At 42.6% G+C, this 17,272-nt stretch overlaps 1 protein-coding gene across 1 annotated transcript in view; it reads right to left on the bottom strand.

Moving 5' to 3' along the window:
* Positions 1–8,238: 8,238 nt before the first annotated feature.
* The window catches only part of URI1 (URI1 prefoldin like chaperone), a 30,486-nt gene continuing 21,452 nt past the window's right edge, over positions 8,239–17,272 (bottom strand). The window contains exons 6-10 of the mRNA XM_008922740.3: positions 14,757–14,937; positions 13,907–14,174; positions 13,197–13,339; positions 11,329–11,587; positions 8,239–9,049 (exon numbers count right to left, since the gene is read on the bottom strand). Of these exons, the coding sequence (XP_008920988.2) occupies positions 8,861–9,049; positions 11,329–11,587; positions 13,197–13,339; positions 13,907–14,174; positions 14,757–14,937 (1,040 nt within the window). The 3' untranslated portion in view covers positions 8,239–8,860. The remainder of the gene's footprint in view (positions 9,050–11,328; positions 11,588–13,196; positions 13,340–13,906; positions 14,175–14,756; positions 14,938–17,272) is intronic.

Below are 17,272 nucleotides of genomic sequence, written 5' to 3'. Positions count from 1 at the left end.
GGCAGCACCCTGCCCACCCATGCCAAGCTGGCACCTCTTCATGCTGGCCCCCAGACCACGAGGGACACACCCACAGCAGGTTCAGGGTGTCCATCTCCTGGGGCTGGCACCGTCACCCCAACCCCGCTGACCTCGCCATCCCGTTTTCTCTTCAAGAGATTTTTCTTTAGCCGCCAAGTCTCTCCCTATTAAATCATGTGCCTCAGCCTTAAGTGCGGGTTAACACTGTGCCCTGAGTGGAAGCTACTATATTTGTCAAGGATACCTCTGTGATTTATCTCTGCCAGCCCCACAGAAGAACTCACAACTGGATGTACAGTGCCGCTACATAATTTCCAAACCCAGCCATTCTGCCTGCTCCCTCGGAGACCTCACTCAGGTCTAAAGCTGCTGGAGTTACAGCTAATTCACAACTCAGGCCCTTATTTCAGGCCCTGCCCAAGATGTCACAGCCCTGCAGCACCAGGTAGGGATGCTCTTGCACGGTACCATCCCAATATGCTGTGGCTCTCCCGCCCTTTCCCCAGCCTTTGGTCACATCCAGCTGCTTTCAGGGAAAACCTCCCTTGGCCACAAGCTAGAGGCACACTTTTTGAAAGACCTTTTGGAAGTAAGACTGTGATTTAAGTGCACGCCAGCCAATGCTCTGGTATTTAATAGAACCTCACTCCTGCCCCCAGGCAGCTCTGCCTGCTCAGGGTGGCACTGGTTGTATTTTTGGTGGGGGGCAGAGGTTGGTCCAACTACCTCCCATCGCTCACTACACAGAAGAAAACAAATCCCCTGTACCCACAAAATGCAGATTCAATGGGGCAAAGCAGCCCCACTTGCTTAGTATAAACCTGGAACAACTCCAATGGGCTCACTCCAGGTTTACTGCTGTGTTTCCAAGTGCTGGGTTTGGCTCCACATCCCATAGGATGAGCATCAGCTCTCACCCCTTCTCCTCAAGAGCACCCCAATGTGCACACAGCAGAGACCCAGCAGCGCCGAGCCCAGACTCTGCATCCCTTCCTCCTCCCACCTCTCGGGTGGCATCTCCACACACAGATATTTAGATAGCTATATATTATTGTTTATGTAAAGCCATAGCTTTCCCTTGATTGCAAGGCATGGTGGGGCTGCTGATGAGGTTTGCTGTTGACATTTCTGCATTAGCTGGCTTTTGTCAATCCTGGCAGGCTGAGAAATTCTATCTTAAGGGCTGTTCTTTATTAAATTTGCAAGATACAAAACTGTGACTGACTCTTTTCTTTGGTGAATGTATAAATAATAAATCCAGATCGCTAAAAATAACAATTAAAATATTGCTCAAATTTAAAAGCAAAAAAAAAAAAGAATTGGTAATTTTGAGACAGCTCTGTGAGGGTTGCAGGGACAGGCAGGGGCTGTGGGCAGTGTCCCTCCTCGGGCCTTCTGACAGCTGTCAATATTCAAAGTGCTTGAGGAGGGGGACAGGGTTGGGGAGAAACCAGCGCGCCTGAGCTGAGCCACTATGTGTTTTACCAAACTTTGTCACAGAGTCTTTTATACAACTCCTTTATGCAGGATCTGTGACATAATTCCTATTTTTTTCCACCAGCCATTATATATGATAAATAAAACAATGCACTGAAAACACTGAAATCTCTCATCAATGTCTTTGTGAAAAGGGCCCAGATAAATGAGTCTTGGAATCAAAGGCAGATTACATGACTGACCATGTATCATCCTCTATGTATTGAACATAGTCTTTGTAAAGATAGAGCGGTAATAAAAAGTGGTATTGTGTGCTGTGAAAGGCTGTGTGGGTCTGTGCATGACTAATCTGTCTTTCTGCATTATTTTATTCAATCTTCTCTGACTTTATGCCTTTGACATTTTTGCTACACTCAGTAAATTTGAGTGAATAGGCAATTTTAAAGAATTTTTATAGGGCTTCAGAGAAGTCATACGCAGACTGTATCTTTGTTCAGATTTAACAGTTTAAATATTTCCTTTGTCTAGGATGCAGAGTAATCTTTAGGCAGAGGAGAAGAGGGGGATGGGGTAGGAAATGCCTAAACCTCCCTTAATATTTTTGGCACCCTTCTGGCAGAGGCAGGGGTGGGAGAAGCACAGCAGGGCCCAGCCCAGGGGTCGTGGGGTGCCTGGGGAAGGGGGGTGATGTGCTGGACGGAGCCCTGGCAGGGCGGCCGGACGGGCTGTGCTCAACTTTGCCGCCTCTGCCGAAAGGCTGCGGGAATACCGGCTCCCTCCCGCAACTCAAGTGGGAAGCAGATGAAATGTTTAAAGGGCTATTGTGAATATAGGCTTAAATATGATCCTCTTGCATCAGCCAATTTCTCTGACAAGATATTGCAAGGGTTGCTGTTTCTTAGTAAATAATGATTTTATTGCATCTCTTTAATGAACTGATAACGTGATACACAGTAAATTATCTGCATCTATAACATTACTGAGGATAAGCAGCGTGGTTTTAGTAATTTATACCACAGAGAGACATGCATTATAAAAATAGGAAAATTATTTCCTTTGTTAAATTGTGCAGAAGTCTTTACCTGAGGAACACCAGACAGATTAATCTCCAGAGATCCACTCGCTTGTATTTAAGCTGTTGAACTGTTCGCTGTTTTTTCCTCAGAACAGTTGAAAAAAACATTTTGCAAGCCAGAATTGACACTGTGGGTATTGTTCCTGCTCACACAAGTTATTAAAATAATTACTAAGCTATTTCGAGGTAACTTGAAGCTTTCTTTAAAACTTAAATCCAAATCTGAAGGAATTAGCGTAAATGATTTGCATTGATGGCAACCCAAGTATGGCAGCCAGCTCACCCAGGCACCTCTGGCAGCGCAGCCCCCAGCAGCTCCTTTGGCCCCAGCAGGGACTGAGAGGTGTGTGCTGGGTGGGATGGGGTTTGGCAGAGAGAAGAAAGTGGGGGATGCCCCGTGTTAGAGCTGCCATGGCTCACGGGGGGCTGCACAGGGGCTCATGCCAAACCCCACATGGCCCCAGAGCAGCACCGGTGGGACCCACAGCATCGCCCTGCAATGCTTGGCCCTGTTCCCTCTCCAGAAGCAGAGGCAATCTCTGCTGTGAGCCCCTGTGAACCTCCCAGTCCATTTGGGATTGGCAGCTGCCTGCAGGCACCCACAGCGTCACTGCCAGGGGCTGCCTGGCTTTGGGTGCTGTGGGACATCCACCTCCCGTTTCAACCCGGGCAGAGGCCAATGCCAACTTTCCTCACCAGCTACTAATGACACAATGTGGCCTGAAAGCTGGGATTTATCACCCAACAGTCCCCACAGGGATCTGTCTGCACAGGTGTAACACTGGACGGGTGAGCACTGGGCAGCAGGGAAGAGAGGGAGGATTTACCCGGGGTTAGCTGGTTTGAGGATGTAGTTTTTTGGTCTTACATTAGTATCATCATTAACCTTTCCAAGAGATAACTGCACGGACAAGCCAGGATCTCAGAGCATGGGCAGAGCCCCATTAACCCACAGCCCACCCTTCTGAGAGGAGCACAGCGCCAGCAGATTACAATCCTAGATGTAATCATGTTTTAGCATCTTCAAAATTTTAAAGGCTGAAAATTCCCCATCTCGGTGCGAGATTGAATCATGAATTCCCTCTGCCTCGTGCAGCAGGGATGGAAAAATACTACTTTTCATCCCTGCACAGTGCTTGATGTAAGTTTCTGAAAATGAGCGCTCTAGTAAGCCTAAAAATGTAGGATAATATGATTCATTTATAGATCTCTGATAATAGATGTGGTTTCTGTTACTCTGTTACCACATCAAGGATTACTCCTGCTCCTTCAGGAAGGACACAGCACCCTCCTCCTCCCAAACCATTACCATAAAGCGGGATAAACAACAAATACCACCTTATCATTAGCCGCATGGAGCAGTTCCCATTGATTTATGACGCCAAACACCGCAAGGCTGGATCCAGCCACAAGTCCCTTTTTAGCAAATATTATTTCCACCAGACCGGTGTAAAACACAAGGAGCCACCTCACCTGGGCTTGGTTTTGTTTATCAAAAAAAAAAAAAAATGTTTTACAACTTGCAGGAATTCTTTCCAATATCAGTTATTAACAACCCCAAGATGGCATTTGCATTTTTATAACCTTGTTACTTAAGAGTGAGACAGCGGAAGGAAAGACTTGGCGCTGGCGTTCCTTGCGCGCTTTAATCCCAGCCTGAGCTTTTTATGCTCGAGAGCACCTTGTGATGCTGTAACTAACCTCAAACCCGGAGCAGCGGGAGGGCAACAAACCCCCGAATACAGCAATGTCATGCTTTACAGGCGTACTCTCCGCAACAGCATGAATGAAGGGGGGGGGGGGGAGAAAAAAAAAAACCACCGGTTGCCAAGGAAACGCTCCAGTCCGGGTAATTATTACAGTAACTGTCTGCACACCCCACCTATAACACAAATGAATAATAAATCAGGCGCTGACTGGCAGCTCTCCGCGGCCGCTCGCCCACCGCTGCCCCCTCCCGGCCGCCGCCCGCACTGCAGCCCGCCCGGGCGCGCTCCCGCTCCCGCACCCGCGCAAGGGGGAACCGCTCGCAGCACACCCGAAACCCATTTCGCTGGATTTGATTTAAAAGGCGCAGCGGGAGTTGGCAAAATTCACGTATCATGGGGTTAATGTGGGTTAGAGCGCAGCTATTTGTAACGCAGAAGCGCCGCATTCCAAATGCGCACATCTGATTTCTTTTAATCCCGGCTCGGGGTTTGTTGGGTTTTTCTTTTTTTTTTTTTTTTTTTTTTCGGCATAAATCACTTAGTTAAAATGAACAGCCAAAACAGCTGGTTTAGACATTCACAAAACATCTAAAAATCTGCTGGTTTAGATGCCCTAAGTGAGCAATGGAAGTGCAACTCGTCTTACCAGGGAGAGAGAAGTGGATCCAGTTGCCTCTGAACCAAGTCTCCAGCTCCACTGGCCCAGGACAGGCTTCAGCTCTAGGACTGACCCAGCTGCACTGAGTGCACAGCATCTTCTGCCTTTTCCTTCAGCTCCTCCTGAGCAGACCACCTCAGCACCAGAGGGGAAATGTCCCCCCACACAACCCCTTCTTTGGGTATGGGCAGGTACTCAACACACCTGTGGCCAGTTAAGAAGATTAAAGAGTAGATTTTTTTCTCCCAGTGAGGAATGGAAGAGGAGCAGGTGATTTGCAGTGCCTAAATGATGCAATCACAGCCCTGCAGGGGGCTGTGTGGGGTGGTGGGGCACAGCACGACACTGTTGGGGAACACTGACTTGTCCCCATGGCTGTGCAGTGCCCACGCTGGCTGCTGCCACCACTCTCATTTTAGACCAAAGACATCCTGTGCAAAAACGTTTTCCCCTGCTGTTTTCTGCTGCTGCATTTCTACCTGTGCAGTCATGCTTGGCTGCACTCACCTGGCACTGCTCACCTGTGCCAAGCAGGCTGGGGACACTGGGACAGGGATGGGGCTCCCTCCAGCATGTGTTCCTGTGCCACCCCAGTGACCAGCTCCAGAGTTGCCTCAGCGTGGCCAGGCCACATCCTTCCTGCTGAGAACATGCAAGAGCTTTTGGGAGGCATTGGGAAGAACCAATACCCCTTCCTCAGCCTCATGTCCAGAGCCCTTGGCAGCACTCCTTGGCAGACCCAGCCCTTCCAGCAGCAGCAGCAGCAGCAGCAAAAGTCACCAAAGCAATTTCAGAATTAAAATGTACTCTTATTATTATATAAGTGAGTAAAATCTCTAACTGCAGCACTGGGGGCAAAAAGATACTCATCAACAGATTAATTTACCACCAGGATCCCTACGTGCCTTGGGTTTGAGGAACTGTTGCTCCCTCCCGTGCTCGCTTCACCCATGCACTGGTGGTCATCTGCAGCCACTTGTTGGCTTCAGTGTTGCACAAAAAGCAGATTTTAGGTCCTTGCAGAGATAGGCCTTCACATGATCATTTTTTACTGTTTAGATTTTTATCTGCTTTGATAGATTTAATTAATTTTTGCTGTTGTTGTTTGGTGTTTGTAAACATTCTATAAAACCCCTACAGCCATCTCTCTTGCTCCAGGCACTGCACAGTGAGTCTGCTGGTAAAGCTGGAGTGAAGAGACCAAAGATGAAGGCTCATTCCAGCCCCCAAGCCCTCTGACAATTAAATATACTGCAGAGAGGCACAGACACACTCAGGCTCCCTATTAGGGAAAACACTCATGTGCTCAGTTTTAAGCATGTGGTTAAATCCATTCTTCTTTACAAAATCTTTGAGACATAAGCACATGCCAAAGTGCATTCCTGAGTAAGGATGCTTCCCTGAACCGAGGCCATAATTCATTAAAACCCAAGGTGCATTTATCCTACTTTTTCCCGTGAGCAGGGATGTGAAAAAAGGGGAGGGGAGGAAAAAAGAAAACAAGCAAAGAATTAATTTTGATTTGAAACTGATCTATGGTGACAAGGGGCATTTGGTTCTGCTGAAGTAACTAGAAGTGGGAAGTATTTCAGAAGATATCTAAATAAATCTTTTTAAAGGGGTTCCTCTCTCTCTCTTTCTTTCTTTCTTTCTCTCCGTTTCCCTCTAATTACCCATGTCTGGTAGTCTTGGATCTCAACCCCTTGTTATTTAAAATACATATTCATGGAACTATATTTTACAGTTGCACTGTTCTGGTTACAAAATAGCTTCTACTTTTCTAGGACATAATTTCATTTTGTTTAGCCAAGAATTCATTAAAGAAGCTATAAATAACCTCCTTTAAATATTTAGCCGTGAATAGAGGGTGGACTGGCATTGATGGCTTATTTTAGTACTAATGCAATATGCTTTAAAAAAAAAAAAATCCGCATTTGAGCATGAATCAAGTTAATGATTAACACTTTCGACGTGATTCTCAGGATCTGCTAAAGACGGCGATTGCCCCCTCCCAGGCAGTGTGGTGCAGGCGCAGCGGGGCTGCACAGCTTCCCCTTCAGTCTTCCTTAGAGCAAAACACACTTTGCTCCGTGCTGAGGGGGAGATGTGGCCCCCCAGTTTTGGTGGGCTGCTCCCCCAGGCAGGGACACGGCTGTGGGCCACTCCTGCCCTCCTGCTGCCACAGCCTGGCCAGCGTTTCCCGCCCAGGACACCACAGCGCCTTCCCGAACACCTGGCAGGGAACATGGAGCTGGATGGAGCGCAGCCGACTTTAGAAGTCACCTTACAGAAAGAAGTCCCAAGCACAGAGAGAAAAAGAGTGTTGAAAAGGGGGGAGCTGGTGATTGTGTTTTCATGCATGAAGCTGCACTATGAGCTCACCTGCTGTGATCTGAGAGCAAAGGATACGAGTGCAAGGTGTGGTTATTTTAGGGGAAGGTGAGGAAACGGCATTAGCTGATGCCGGGCTCAGGGATGGCCAAGACTGGGAAAACCACATGCTGTTGGCTCTCAGGCTGCCCCGTTTACAAAGCCACAGAATTGTGACTGAAAGCAAATCCCTCCTTACACCTCCCAAGTCCTTCTGCCTCATTTTTCAGGCTGTGGTTTGATGATGTCAGCTAGAGAGCACCATCAGTTCAAGGTACTCCAGCTCCCATGTCCTCTGCCATCATTTTTCCTTGTCCTTGCTCAACATAACTACCCCTCTAACTGTGCTGATACAGACATGGTGAGAAAGACATTAGGAAACTCACCAGCTTCAAAAAGCTACACACAACTACCAAAAAAAACCCAAAAACCCAAACCCAGTAGTTTGCTTTTTAAGCCCATCTGTGTCACCAGCTATCATTCAAGGGGTGGCCCCGACAAAAGCTGTCTCAGCAAAATGAAGGGACGGCAAGAAGACTGGAAGGAGCTGCTGGGCAGGGACTCTTAAAGCCAGGACAGCTCTCAGTCATGAGAAGGATACACCAAACTGTACCCTGAGTGCTGCAGTGCTGTTGCATTTTGAAATAAAGCTAAAGCATTAAGACATTTTTCCTTAGTGCTGACTCCCTCTGGGCATTCCCAAGACAATTACAATGTTTTCTGAGTATACAAAAGAACTAGGAGATTTTGTAATCAAGAGTCTGAGTTTATGCTTCTCTCCTTAAGAGCATTCAATTTCCATGGACATTCATTAGCAGGAGGTTAAAACACAATGGCAGAAGAGAATGGACTGCTTTTATGTCCATGTGGTAGTAAACATTTCAAGCCAGAAATGCAAGTTCAAAATAAAAACCTCTCTGTGGCGTTTCCAAATTAGTAGTAAAGCAAAAAAAAAAAACCCACACAACTTTCACAGCTTTTTTACTGAAAATTTAATTTTACAAAATACCCTTTTCCATCAAAGAAACTTCCCTGCAATGTACATGAACCCGGAATTTTACAGATCTGTACAGTGAGAGATCAGAGAGGTTTGAAAGAAGGAAAAAAACTTTTAGCAGACATCTAGTTGCAAAACCTACAGCAATGTGAATACAAGTGTGTCTTAAAATGCTAAAGCAAGTAATGCAATATAATTGGTGAACCTATTTGAAATGTGAAAAGTTTCCTTAAAATGGTCCATATGGTATGTAGAACCTCACAGCTGGCACAAAACTGCCTGTATTTAGGTTTAAACACAAAAACAATGTATGTAAGGAACAGTTTTCGAAAAAGAACCCAAGTGCTGCTATCGTAAGGCAAACATATACAAAGGTGCTGACAGCACACAGGGAAACCGACAAAATAAGGTGAATACTCAAGTGTTCCAACGCTGAACTGTTTGTTTTTTTAATGTTGCCAGTAAAAGTTTCAGAGATAACCGATGCCAAATTACCACTGGATGACCTGTTAACTAGCTGGGTGTTACAGAGGGAGCTCTACAGAACCTCAAGAGATGTGAAACTAGGCGAGAGTACTGGTGCTTCAGCCGGCTTAGTTAGTCTTTTGCATCCTGGCAGCTTTGAATTTTGAAATTCTCTTAGTAGTTTCTTCTGGAGCCTCGGACAAAACCTCCTCTGATTTTCGCTCCAGAATGGTCGGCAGGACTGGGTGAGCGATGACTGGGTGTGGTATTAAGGAGGGAGACAAAGGCTCCTTTTCTATAACAGTTCCGGAAAATGCCTACAACAGAAGAGAATACTCAAAATGAGCTAATAAAATGCAAATGTGAGGCTATGCCCATAAGGTCATTACCCTATATTAGCCTGATTAGGATTGTTATTTCTTTTAATCAAAAGTAAAGAAATATCTTTAAATCAATGATTGTTCCCTGCATAAGTAACCAAATTGTAATTAACCTCAAAATATAGCTTGTTCAAAGATGACTGAAAGTGTCTTAAAAGTACTACTTAATCTCATTCCTACTGCATAAATGATCTAAAAATTTGCTTCCTCACTGACACATGCTCAAGAAATAAAACAGCTGATGTAATACACAGTTTCATTTTGGATCAGAAATGGAGAGACTTTGCAAAGTTGAAGTATGTCAGCATTTCCATCATACGTCATGTTTTATGACTTAGTGTCTTCTAATTGCATCAAGCTGACACACTGTGTATGAACTGGCAAGCACATATTTTGTTTGTTCTTTTCTCCTTACCAAATATGATCAAAAAATGGTGAAAGCAATTTATACTTAAGAGAACAGCAAACTTGCTTCCAACTATTTCTCTCTATAAAAGGTCTAATAAAAACATGTAATGTTTAAAAATTATAATTTATATGCAGCTGATTATATGACTTAATCCTTTTTAACTTAGCTAAGAAATGACGATGATTCTTGGAAAACACGGGGAAACAAGCAGCTCAGAACTACTTTTATAAACATATTTAAGAACAAATCATCCACTGTGTATTGAAAACAGAAAATTCAGAATGCCCAAGGACAAGGGGAAGCAGTTCATATCCAAGGTCTGATGCTCATACTGGGCACAAAGGAATGCACACCAGATTTAGTCACTATGCTTAGTTCTGCTTTTTCATAACTCAGTTACCAAGAAAAACAAAGCAAAACAAACCAGCCATTCTTTTCTTGCAGGACCTGCAAAAAAGCACTGTTTTTTTGTTTTCTGCTCCAGTAGACAGAGTGTGCCTAAAGCTGTGCCTGTACACAACTGTGTTGTTCTAACAAGCAGCTCATTTTCAAAACCAGGTAAGCAAAATACAAACTAAGACGACTGCGGTAAAATTAGAAATAAAAAAAAGTTAGCGTGTTGCAAATGATAATGGAGAAATAATGTACTTCAAACACCCACAGAAACAAACTAAAGCAAAACAACAGCATTTACGAAGGGACGTCTGACTGGAGTGTTTTGCTCACTCTCTTTCAGTTACTTAGAAAATACATTGTAGAGAATAAACATGTCAGATTCAGATAATGGACTGATGGGTAACATCTAAAGTGTACTTAGATGTTTTATAAAAATATAGCAAATATATTCCAGGAAGTATACAACGTGAAGTGCTAACTGTACAGATAAATCTTCCACCATGAATCTTCACATCCTGCCTAGATTCCCCTACAGCTGTTTGTATGAAAAATGATGATAAACAATAGCTTTTATGAGGACTTCATTTCTTGTCAAAAAATAATTTTTCTAAAAATAGTGTTTTCATTGAACTTGCCCATTGCATTGGGAACTACTGAAAACTCAAGTTTTATCTAGTTTGAAAAAATTAGTGTTAAGTTCTTACATATGCTATGCCATGAATTTCTACATTGAATTCTTGTATTCACCCGGTCACTAAACCACTGTAAATTTTTCCTTATACTGTACAGTCTCTTTTCTTTATGATGAAGCTCTGAACTTTTCAAACATGTGAAAATGGATTTGTTTGGGATCACTAATGGCCCCAGCCTGGAATGGGATGAGTAGCAGTGTAACGCTTCCTTCCACTGGGCAATTTCTCTGCTATTGGCAAGTCAAAATAATGACTCAGCTGATATCTACGTGTTTTAAAACTTAAAAACCACCAACTGGAAACTAGCTGTCTATTAGCTGTGCGACACAGGTGAGAGAATCGACTCTTCTCTCTCATCAGCTACAAAGCACAGAGTTTTCTCTTTTTTATTTTTAATCTTGCTGTATGTCCTGCAGTGAAATGTTCAGGATGACCCAGCAGACAGAACACTGGTTTCAGTAACACCAGGAAGTGACTACTTTGTGGGATCTTCATGGAAGAGCTTCAGGTATCAGAGAAGCCACCTGAACTGCTCCTCCCCTCTGTCCCTGGGATGTGTGTGACAGATGCCTGTCACCTGATAATGTCCTTCTGAAGCAAACTAGGTAGGAGTTAGAAAATTATTTTAAAGAAATCAAACTCATGGTATAGGCAACTACAGTCATTAGATTTCTCATTTTTATCCCTGCCAACAATCAATAATTAATTAAAAACTGTACCTCAGTTGTCCCTGAAGAGGGAGGAAGCTTTTTCAGTAGCTGCTGCTGCCCCTCCTCCTCCTCTTCCTCCAGTATGCCTTCGCTGTTGTCACTCTGAGTAGCTTCATCACAGCTAATACTCCTCTGAACTCCTCGTCTGTCATCAAACTCAGCAGCACTGTTCTCACTGGTATCGCTACAAACACTGTTCTCTCTGCTTCGAGACTTCAAAATTGATTTACGAGGGACATATTCTCCATTCACAACATCAACAAAGACTCTATAAAGGAAAATGTTAGCTTTAATAAACCATTTCAGGATCAGATGACAAATTTACAGTGATCTTGCTTTGTCTTTTGTACAAATTAATTACGATGTGCTTTTCCAACTTTTTTGCCGCAGAATCACAATGCTGTACCTTCTGAGGCATTTTATTTACCAGTGCACAAGAATCAATTCTGCAGAGCAAATGCTGTTATGCCCTTGATTCAAGCATTAAGGTGGTACATTCTTTCAGCAGAAAATGTATAGCTTTTTGAAAAATGTTAGAAAACAGAATAATGCGAGTTACAAAAAGTTAGAAGAAAGGTAAGCTAAATGATTATCAGGGTTGTTTCTGTAAAGAAGATCACAATGTCACAAGGTATTCTAGAGTTGAGTCCTTGTCAAATGTAGAATAAAAAAAAACAAAAAACATTCATTGTAGGTGGAAAGGATGGAGCTTTTTTCCTGACAAGTGTCATATTCTGCTTTAAGTTAAAAAAAAAAAATTAAAAATCAGCTTTTAAGTTCATATCAACAGCAAGACACTTTTCAAGTATTAACAGACTGTAAACTGACAAAACCAGCTCTTCCTACAGCTTGTACTTCATCTCCATGCCTTAAACAAGTCAGGGTTGGATGGAAGAGAAAGAGAAGACAATGCCAACTTTATCAAACTCATAAAGGAGGAGCCCAATGACTGGATGAGTTTTAAGGGTGTTACTTGTTTCTAACAGCTTTATTCATCAGGCACTTATGGGAATATATCTCCACAGAAAATGGAGTTCCCTCACATAGCTCAGGGAGAACACCACGAAAGAATCCTTTACTTCAGCCTCAGCAGCTGCAATTACAGGATGTGGTTTTACTTTTCACACTTTGTGACACGTTTTTTAATATATTTAGGTACTCAAATACACTGACATAGAAATGCAGTGTGATTTTCACAAGCACTTAATCAACCAATCTAATAGGTGTCTGTGTTTATCTTTACAAACCTAAATACTTGTTTAGCTCTCCTGTCACCTTAGTTTAGTGTTGTATACAATCCTGTAAGCCAAACACTGTTTTTCAAGCTGTGTGTGGGTGTCCTACAGGTGAGCACTAATTTTTATGTAGAATAGAGATAGTGATGTACTGAAGTCAGGGAGAAAAAATGCAAGAGAAACTAGGCAAACAAAGACCTAAATATGTTCTGAAGATACTGGAAGGAAGAAGCAAACCCCAGAAAATTAGTAACTGGGAAAAGAGGGATATTAAAAGTGGTAGATCTGATCGGTTTGAAAACAAACACAGAAGCAAATGACATGGAATTAACCAGAATGCATAACATAACTGCTGCATTCCTTTCTGAGCATAGGATGCACTGGCAAATTTACCTCAATTTCAGAAGCTCTGAAAAAGCAGGTAAACGATAGATTGCCATTTGGAAAAGGAGATGTTAAGCTCAGAAATGTTTTATGGACATGCAAGAACAGCAACCATGCAGAAGCCATAAACTTCCATTTTTAAGTACTAAACTCGGTTCCAGCTGTTTCTTTCAGGGGACCATGGGCTGGTTTCACACCACAGGTGAACAGAAGTGAAAAGAGAAGGAAGTTCATGTGCCGAAGCCATGAATTACACACCGGTAAATGTCTGCTGGGGTTTTGATGTTGGGCAGGTCTGGAGCTGCGTGGCCATTGCCACTGCTGTTCTTCCTTTTACGCTTGGCCTCTTCTTTCTTTTCGCTGAATTTCAAAGTAGTATTTTTTCCTGTGTTTATTCTTACCTGAAAATTGAACACAAACAACGGTCTAGACCAGAAAATCAACAATCACCAGGCTTCAGATGAACTGGCTTCTGACATTCTCCTATCCGAGCAGCTGGGGACTAGGAAGCATAGATAAGTTAAACAAATGTATGAATGGTAACATTCACAGTATGAACTGTTTATTCTCTACCACTTGCACTAGGCTGGGGCATTTCTTTGCACTAATGTGCACGTATTTTGCATATAATATATGACAATCTGCTTATTCAAACTCTGCTCAACAGCTGAGCTGTTCAAAGGTCAATTTCAAGGCAAGAACAAAGTAATTTTAAAAACTCCTAGACAGGATACTCCCTTTTACAAAGCCAGAAGCCAGAACAGCAAGCTAGACATTTGAAGATAATTTTTTTTAATACCATATTTGAACTGCAGGATTTAAACAGTGAGTTTCAAGCATTTGAAAAATATCCAAATGTCACCTACAGTTAGCGTTCTACTTTATCTACATGAGCTAGAATTTTCTGTTCTATTTATGGTATATATGTTTTATGCAACCTCTTGAACAAAATATAATGAAATACAAACCCTTTTAGGTTCAACAGTGTGAGAGAAAAAAATAGTTGGAACAGAGTTATCTCCAACATCTACGTCATCTTCATCATCACTGTGATAACAAGTAGAGCCATTAACTTGGCCCCCAAACAAGTCTGAATTTGTTACTTCTTTATGGAAGTTGCCCTGAGTAATACAGTCTTCTGCCCTATATGTCCCATTCAGATCTATTCTCTTATCTTCCTTCTCCTCTTCAGAAGAGGTTGCATCTTCTCCATTTGTCTCAACTGTATCAGGCATCCTATGGAATGAAAAATATATAAGTGAACTGTGGCAATTCAAGCTCTTGAGAGACACAAACATGTGAAATAATGAACAAGCCTGAACCTAACTTTTTTTAGCCAGGTGCTGTATTTTTAGCCAGACTGTGGAACTTCTTAGTACTCTCTAACAATCACTAGGTCTTTTCCATGTCACCTGGAAATATCAAAACTGTGACATCATGGCTAACAACACATGTATTGCTTCAGAATCAGAACAGATCTAAGGGTGTTGTTAAGCACTAAATGTGTAACTCCCACACTGGAAACAATGGATTTTCCTAACCTGTGGGAAATGAATTTCACTTCCCCCTCTTCTATCCTCTTTAAGATAAAATACCAGAATGCTGGACCGCCATGGTTCCACAGAGGCAGATTCTGGCAGCTTTGACATTGCAATGCATGCTTTGTCATGTTCCACCCCTCTTCCACCTATTATGATTTTAACTGCATCAGTCTGGTCAGCTGTTTGCACTCACAGTGAGATCCTGTGTGTACCAAAAGCATCACACCCCTACAGTTTTCTGAACTCCAGCCCTGCCTGTGCCACAGCAGTGCTGTACCTGTCAAGTTCACCAAGGATCTCCTCTTGTCTCTCGAGCTCTTCTAAGCGGGCCCACAGTTCCTCCTCTGACTGAAAACGGCCCATTGATTTTGTATCACCTCCATTTGCTTGAAAATCTACCTCAAAAACATTTGATACTTTGGGCTTCGAATGAGGTCTGTGAGCAGTTCGGTATTTTCCTGTGTAACAAAAAGTAAGACGCAATTACTAAAGCAATTGGCAAAAAAAATCCAACAAAAAACACTGGGGGAAAAAAAAACCACAAAGGAGTTAAGGAATATGGGTAGAACTTTTCCATTTCAAATTATTGTTTAACTGTTTAAGTGAAACTGTCAATGAACCAGAGCACCAGCACAGGATAATAGTCTCCGGATGTTACAGAAATACTGAGGCAAAGCAGAGATGTTTATTTACAAAGCAGGAGACACTGATCCTGTGACAGTTTTATTACAGTGTAGGCTTTTTTACCTCTTGTGCCAAACAGTAGATCTTGATTTGCTCTGATAGATACCAACATGTGAATGTGACATTTGTTCACTGTCCCATTAACAGCACATTTTATTAACTGGGAAAACAAACCTAGTTTGTACTCTAGCTCACTTTTTATAAAGTCACCTATATTCAAAAAGCAGAGTCTTTTTGTTTTGGATTTTTTTTAAAATTGACAATGAAGACCATTAAAAATGATCTCCAGAGTCAACTAGAAAATCTGACCCAAATCCAGTCATTATGAATCACTTATTTGGTGAAAAAGACTGTGAAAAGCATACATAAATCTGCCTTTCAGAAATAATAAATATAAACCCCACTTAAAGCTTCAGAGGTGACCTGAGATACACACTTGTGAGCAAATGATAGTCACTGACAAGTTCTTGCTGGCATTTAAAAGCTTTGCTACCTCATAAAACAGTGCATCCATTGAGGATGGGGAATACTTTTTCCTGTTTGAGTGCTGTCTAGCACATAGGGAACAAACTGCCCACCAACAAAACTAATGCTTTAGCCCTGTCTGGGTGAAGGGCAGGACTGTTTCTTTAACCCCCCTTCACCACAACACCATCAGCTCCCAGGGGCTGTTTCTGAGTGGTCCCAGGCAGGCTCCCAAGGGGAATTCCCTGCTCTCTGCCCATCACCACCCCCATGCAGCTCCTGCACCTCTTTACAGGAGTGAGACCCATCCCCTTCCATCACTGCCACAAACACACTCCATGATTCATCTGTGCAGGGGGAACTCCAGTATCTCTCTGGGCCTTTCTGACACTGCTTTGTGATTCTGATCAACACCAATACGATGTTGCTCAGCATCCTTCAAGTTTTAAAATCTCCATTAACCAACTGTGCGGCCATATTTTTTTTAAATTTTAAGAACTCGTGGCTTAAACATATCCTTATTCAAATACGTCAGCTTATACTTTAATCCTGAGTTAAATACTAATTCAACAGCAACATTAAAAAGCAAACAGGTGACTGCAAGTAATGTTGGAATGTGTGTCCCCTACTCTTGCACGGGATAGCACTTTTCATCATCTCATTAAGAAAGGGCTGAAATGTATTTTATTGAGATTTGAATATAAATTGAGGTAAGCCAAGCAATCAGAGCAGCTTGTGAGCATTTCATTCAGTATAATTACAAAATTAATAAATAAAATTTGGAAGGATTAGTTAACGATCTATTTCAATTTGATTTTCAAATTGTGCCCTCCTAATTTCTTTCTGTTACCCTTCAGTATTAACCACGGACTTGACTACCAAGGTAAGCACAGGGCTTCCTGAACACCAGCAAGTGCTTCAACGTGCCAGTCATCTTCCCTCCTAATTCTAACACTTCTGTCAGTTAGGAAACCAGGTCAGATCTTAGAGACAACAGAGGGTAACCACCTTCTATACCAACATCCACTGTGCTCTCTCATTGTTACCACATCACCATTAACCTCATACACTAATGAAAAAAAGTTAAGTATTAAAATACAGAAAATGAAGACTCAACAACAAACTAATGAGGTGTTCAGAGTACTTGTTTTTGTCTTCCTCAGAGATACAGCCCATTTCCACGTGAACAAAACCAATGAAGCCCAGGCTGCTTCAACATAATCACTAAGTTGTTCTTTTACTTACTCCTCTCTCAATCTCAGTACACACTGGTACTGAGGGAAAACACAGGTAATTCCCATTTACAGATTTTCATCAAAAATTAAGAGGGTTTCAGAGGACAACAGTGATGACAGAAGTTTAAGATGCAAAAAAAGTTGCACAAAGGTTGACCTGGCATCCACAGCATCCACTGTTAATACAGTGGGAAGCATTTCCCAGAATGCTACACCTCCTATTTTGCAATGACATCTACGCATTGGAGAGACACCTCCTTAGTCAGCCTTGGCATACAGAGAATACTGTGATTTACTCTAGAAAAACATAACAGTGAACTGCCCAGCTCAGCCCTCTGCAAATCACAAACTACTGCCCCTCCTAAAAATGTCCAAGTGATGCTATTTTCAGAATGTAAAATTACTTCTT

This window comes from Manacus vitellinus, unplaced genomic scaffold (assembly GCF_001715985.3).
Source record: "Manacus vitellinus isolate BGI_N305 unplaced genomic scaffold, ASM171598v3 scaffold_10_pilon, whole genome shotgun sequence".
NCBI classification, from domain to species: domain Eukaryota; kingdom Metazoa; phylum Chordata; class Aves; order Passeriformes; family Pipridae; genus Manacus; species Manacus vitellinus.
Note: the sequence above shows the minus strand (reverse complement) of the source record. Positions and strands in the feature narration are given on the sequence as shown.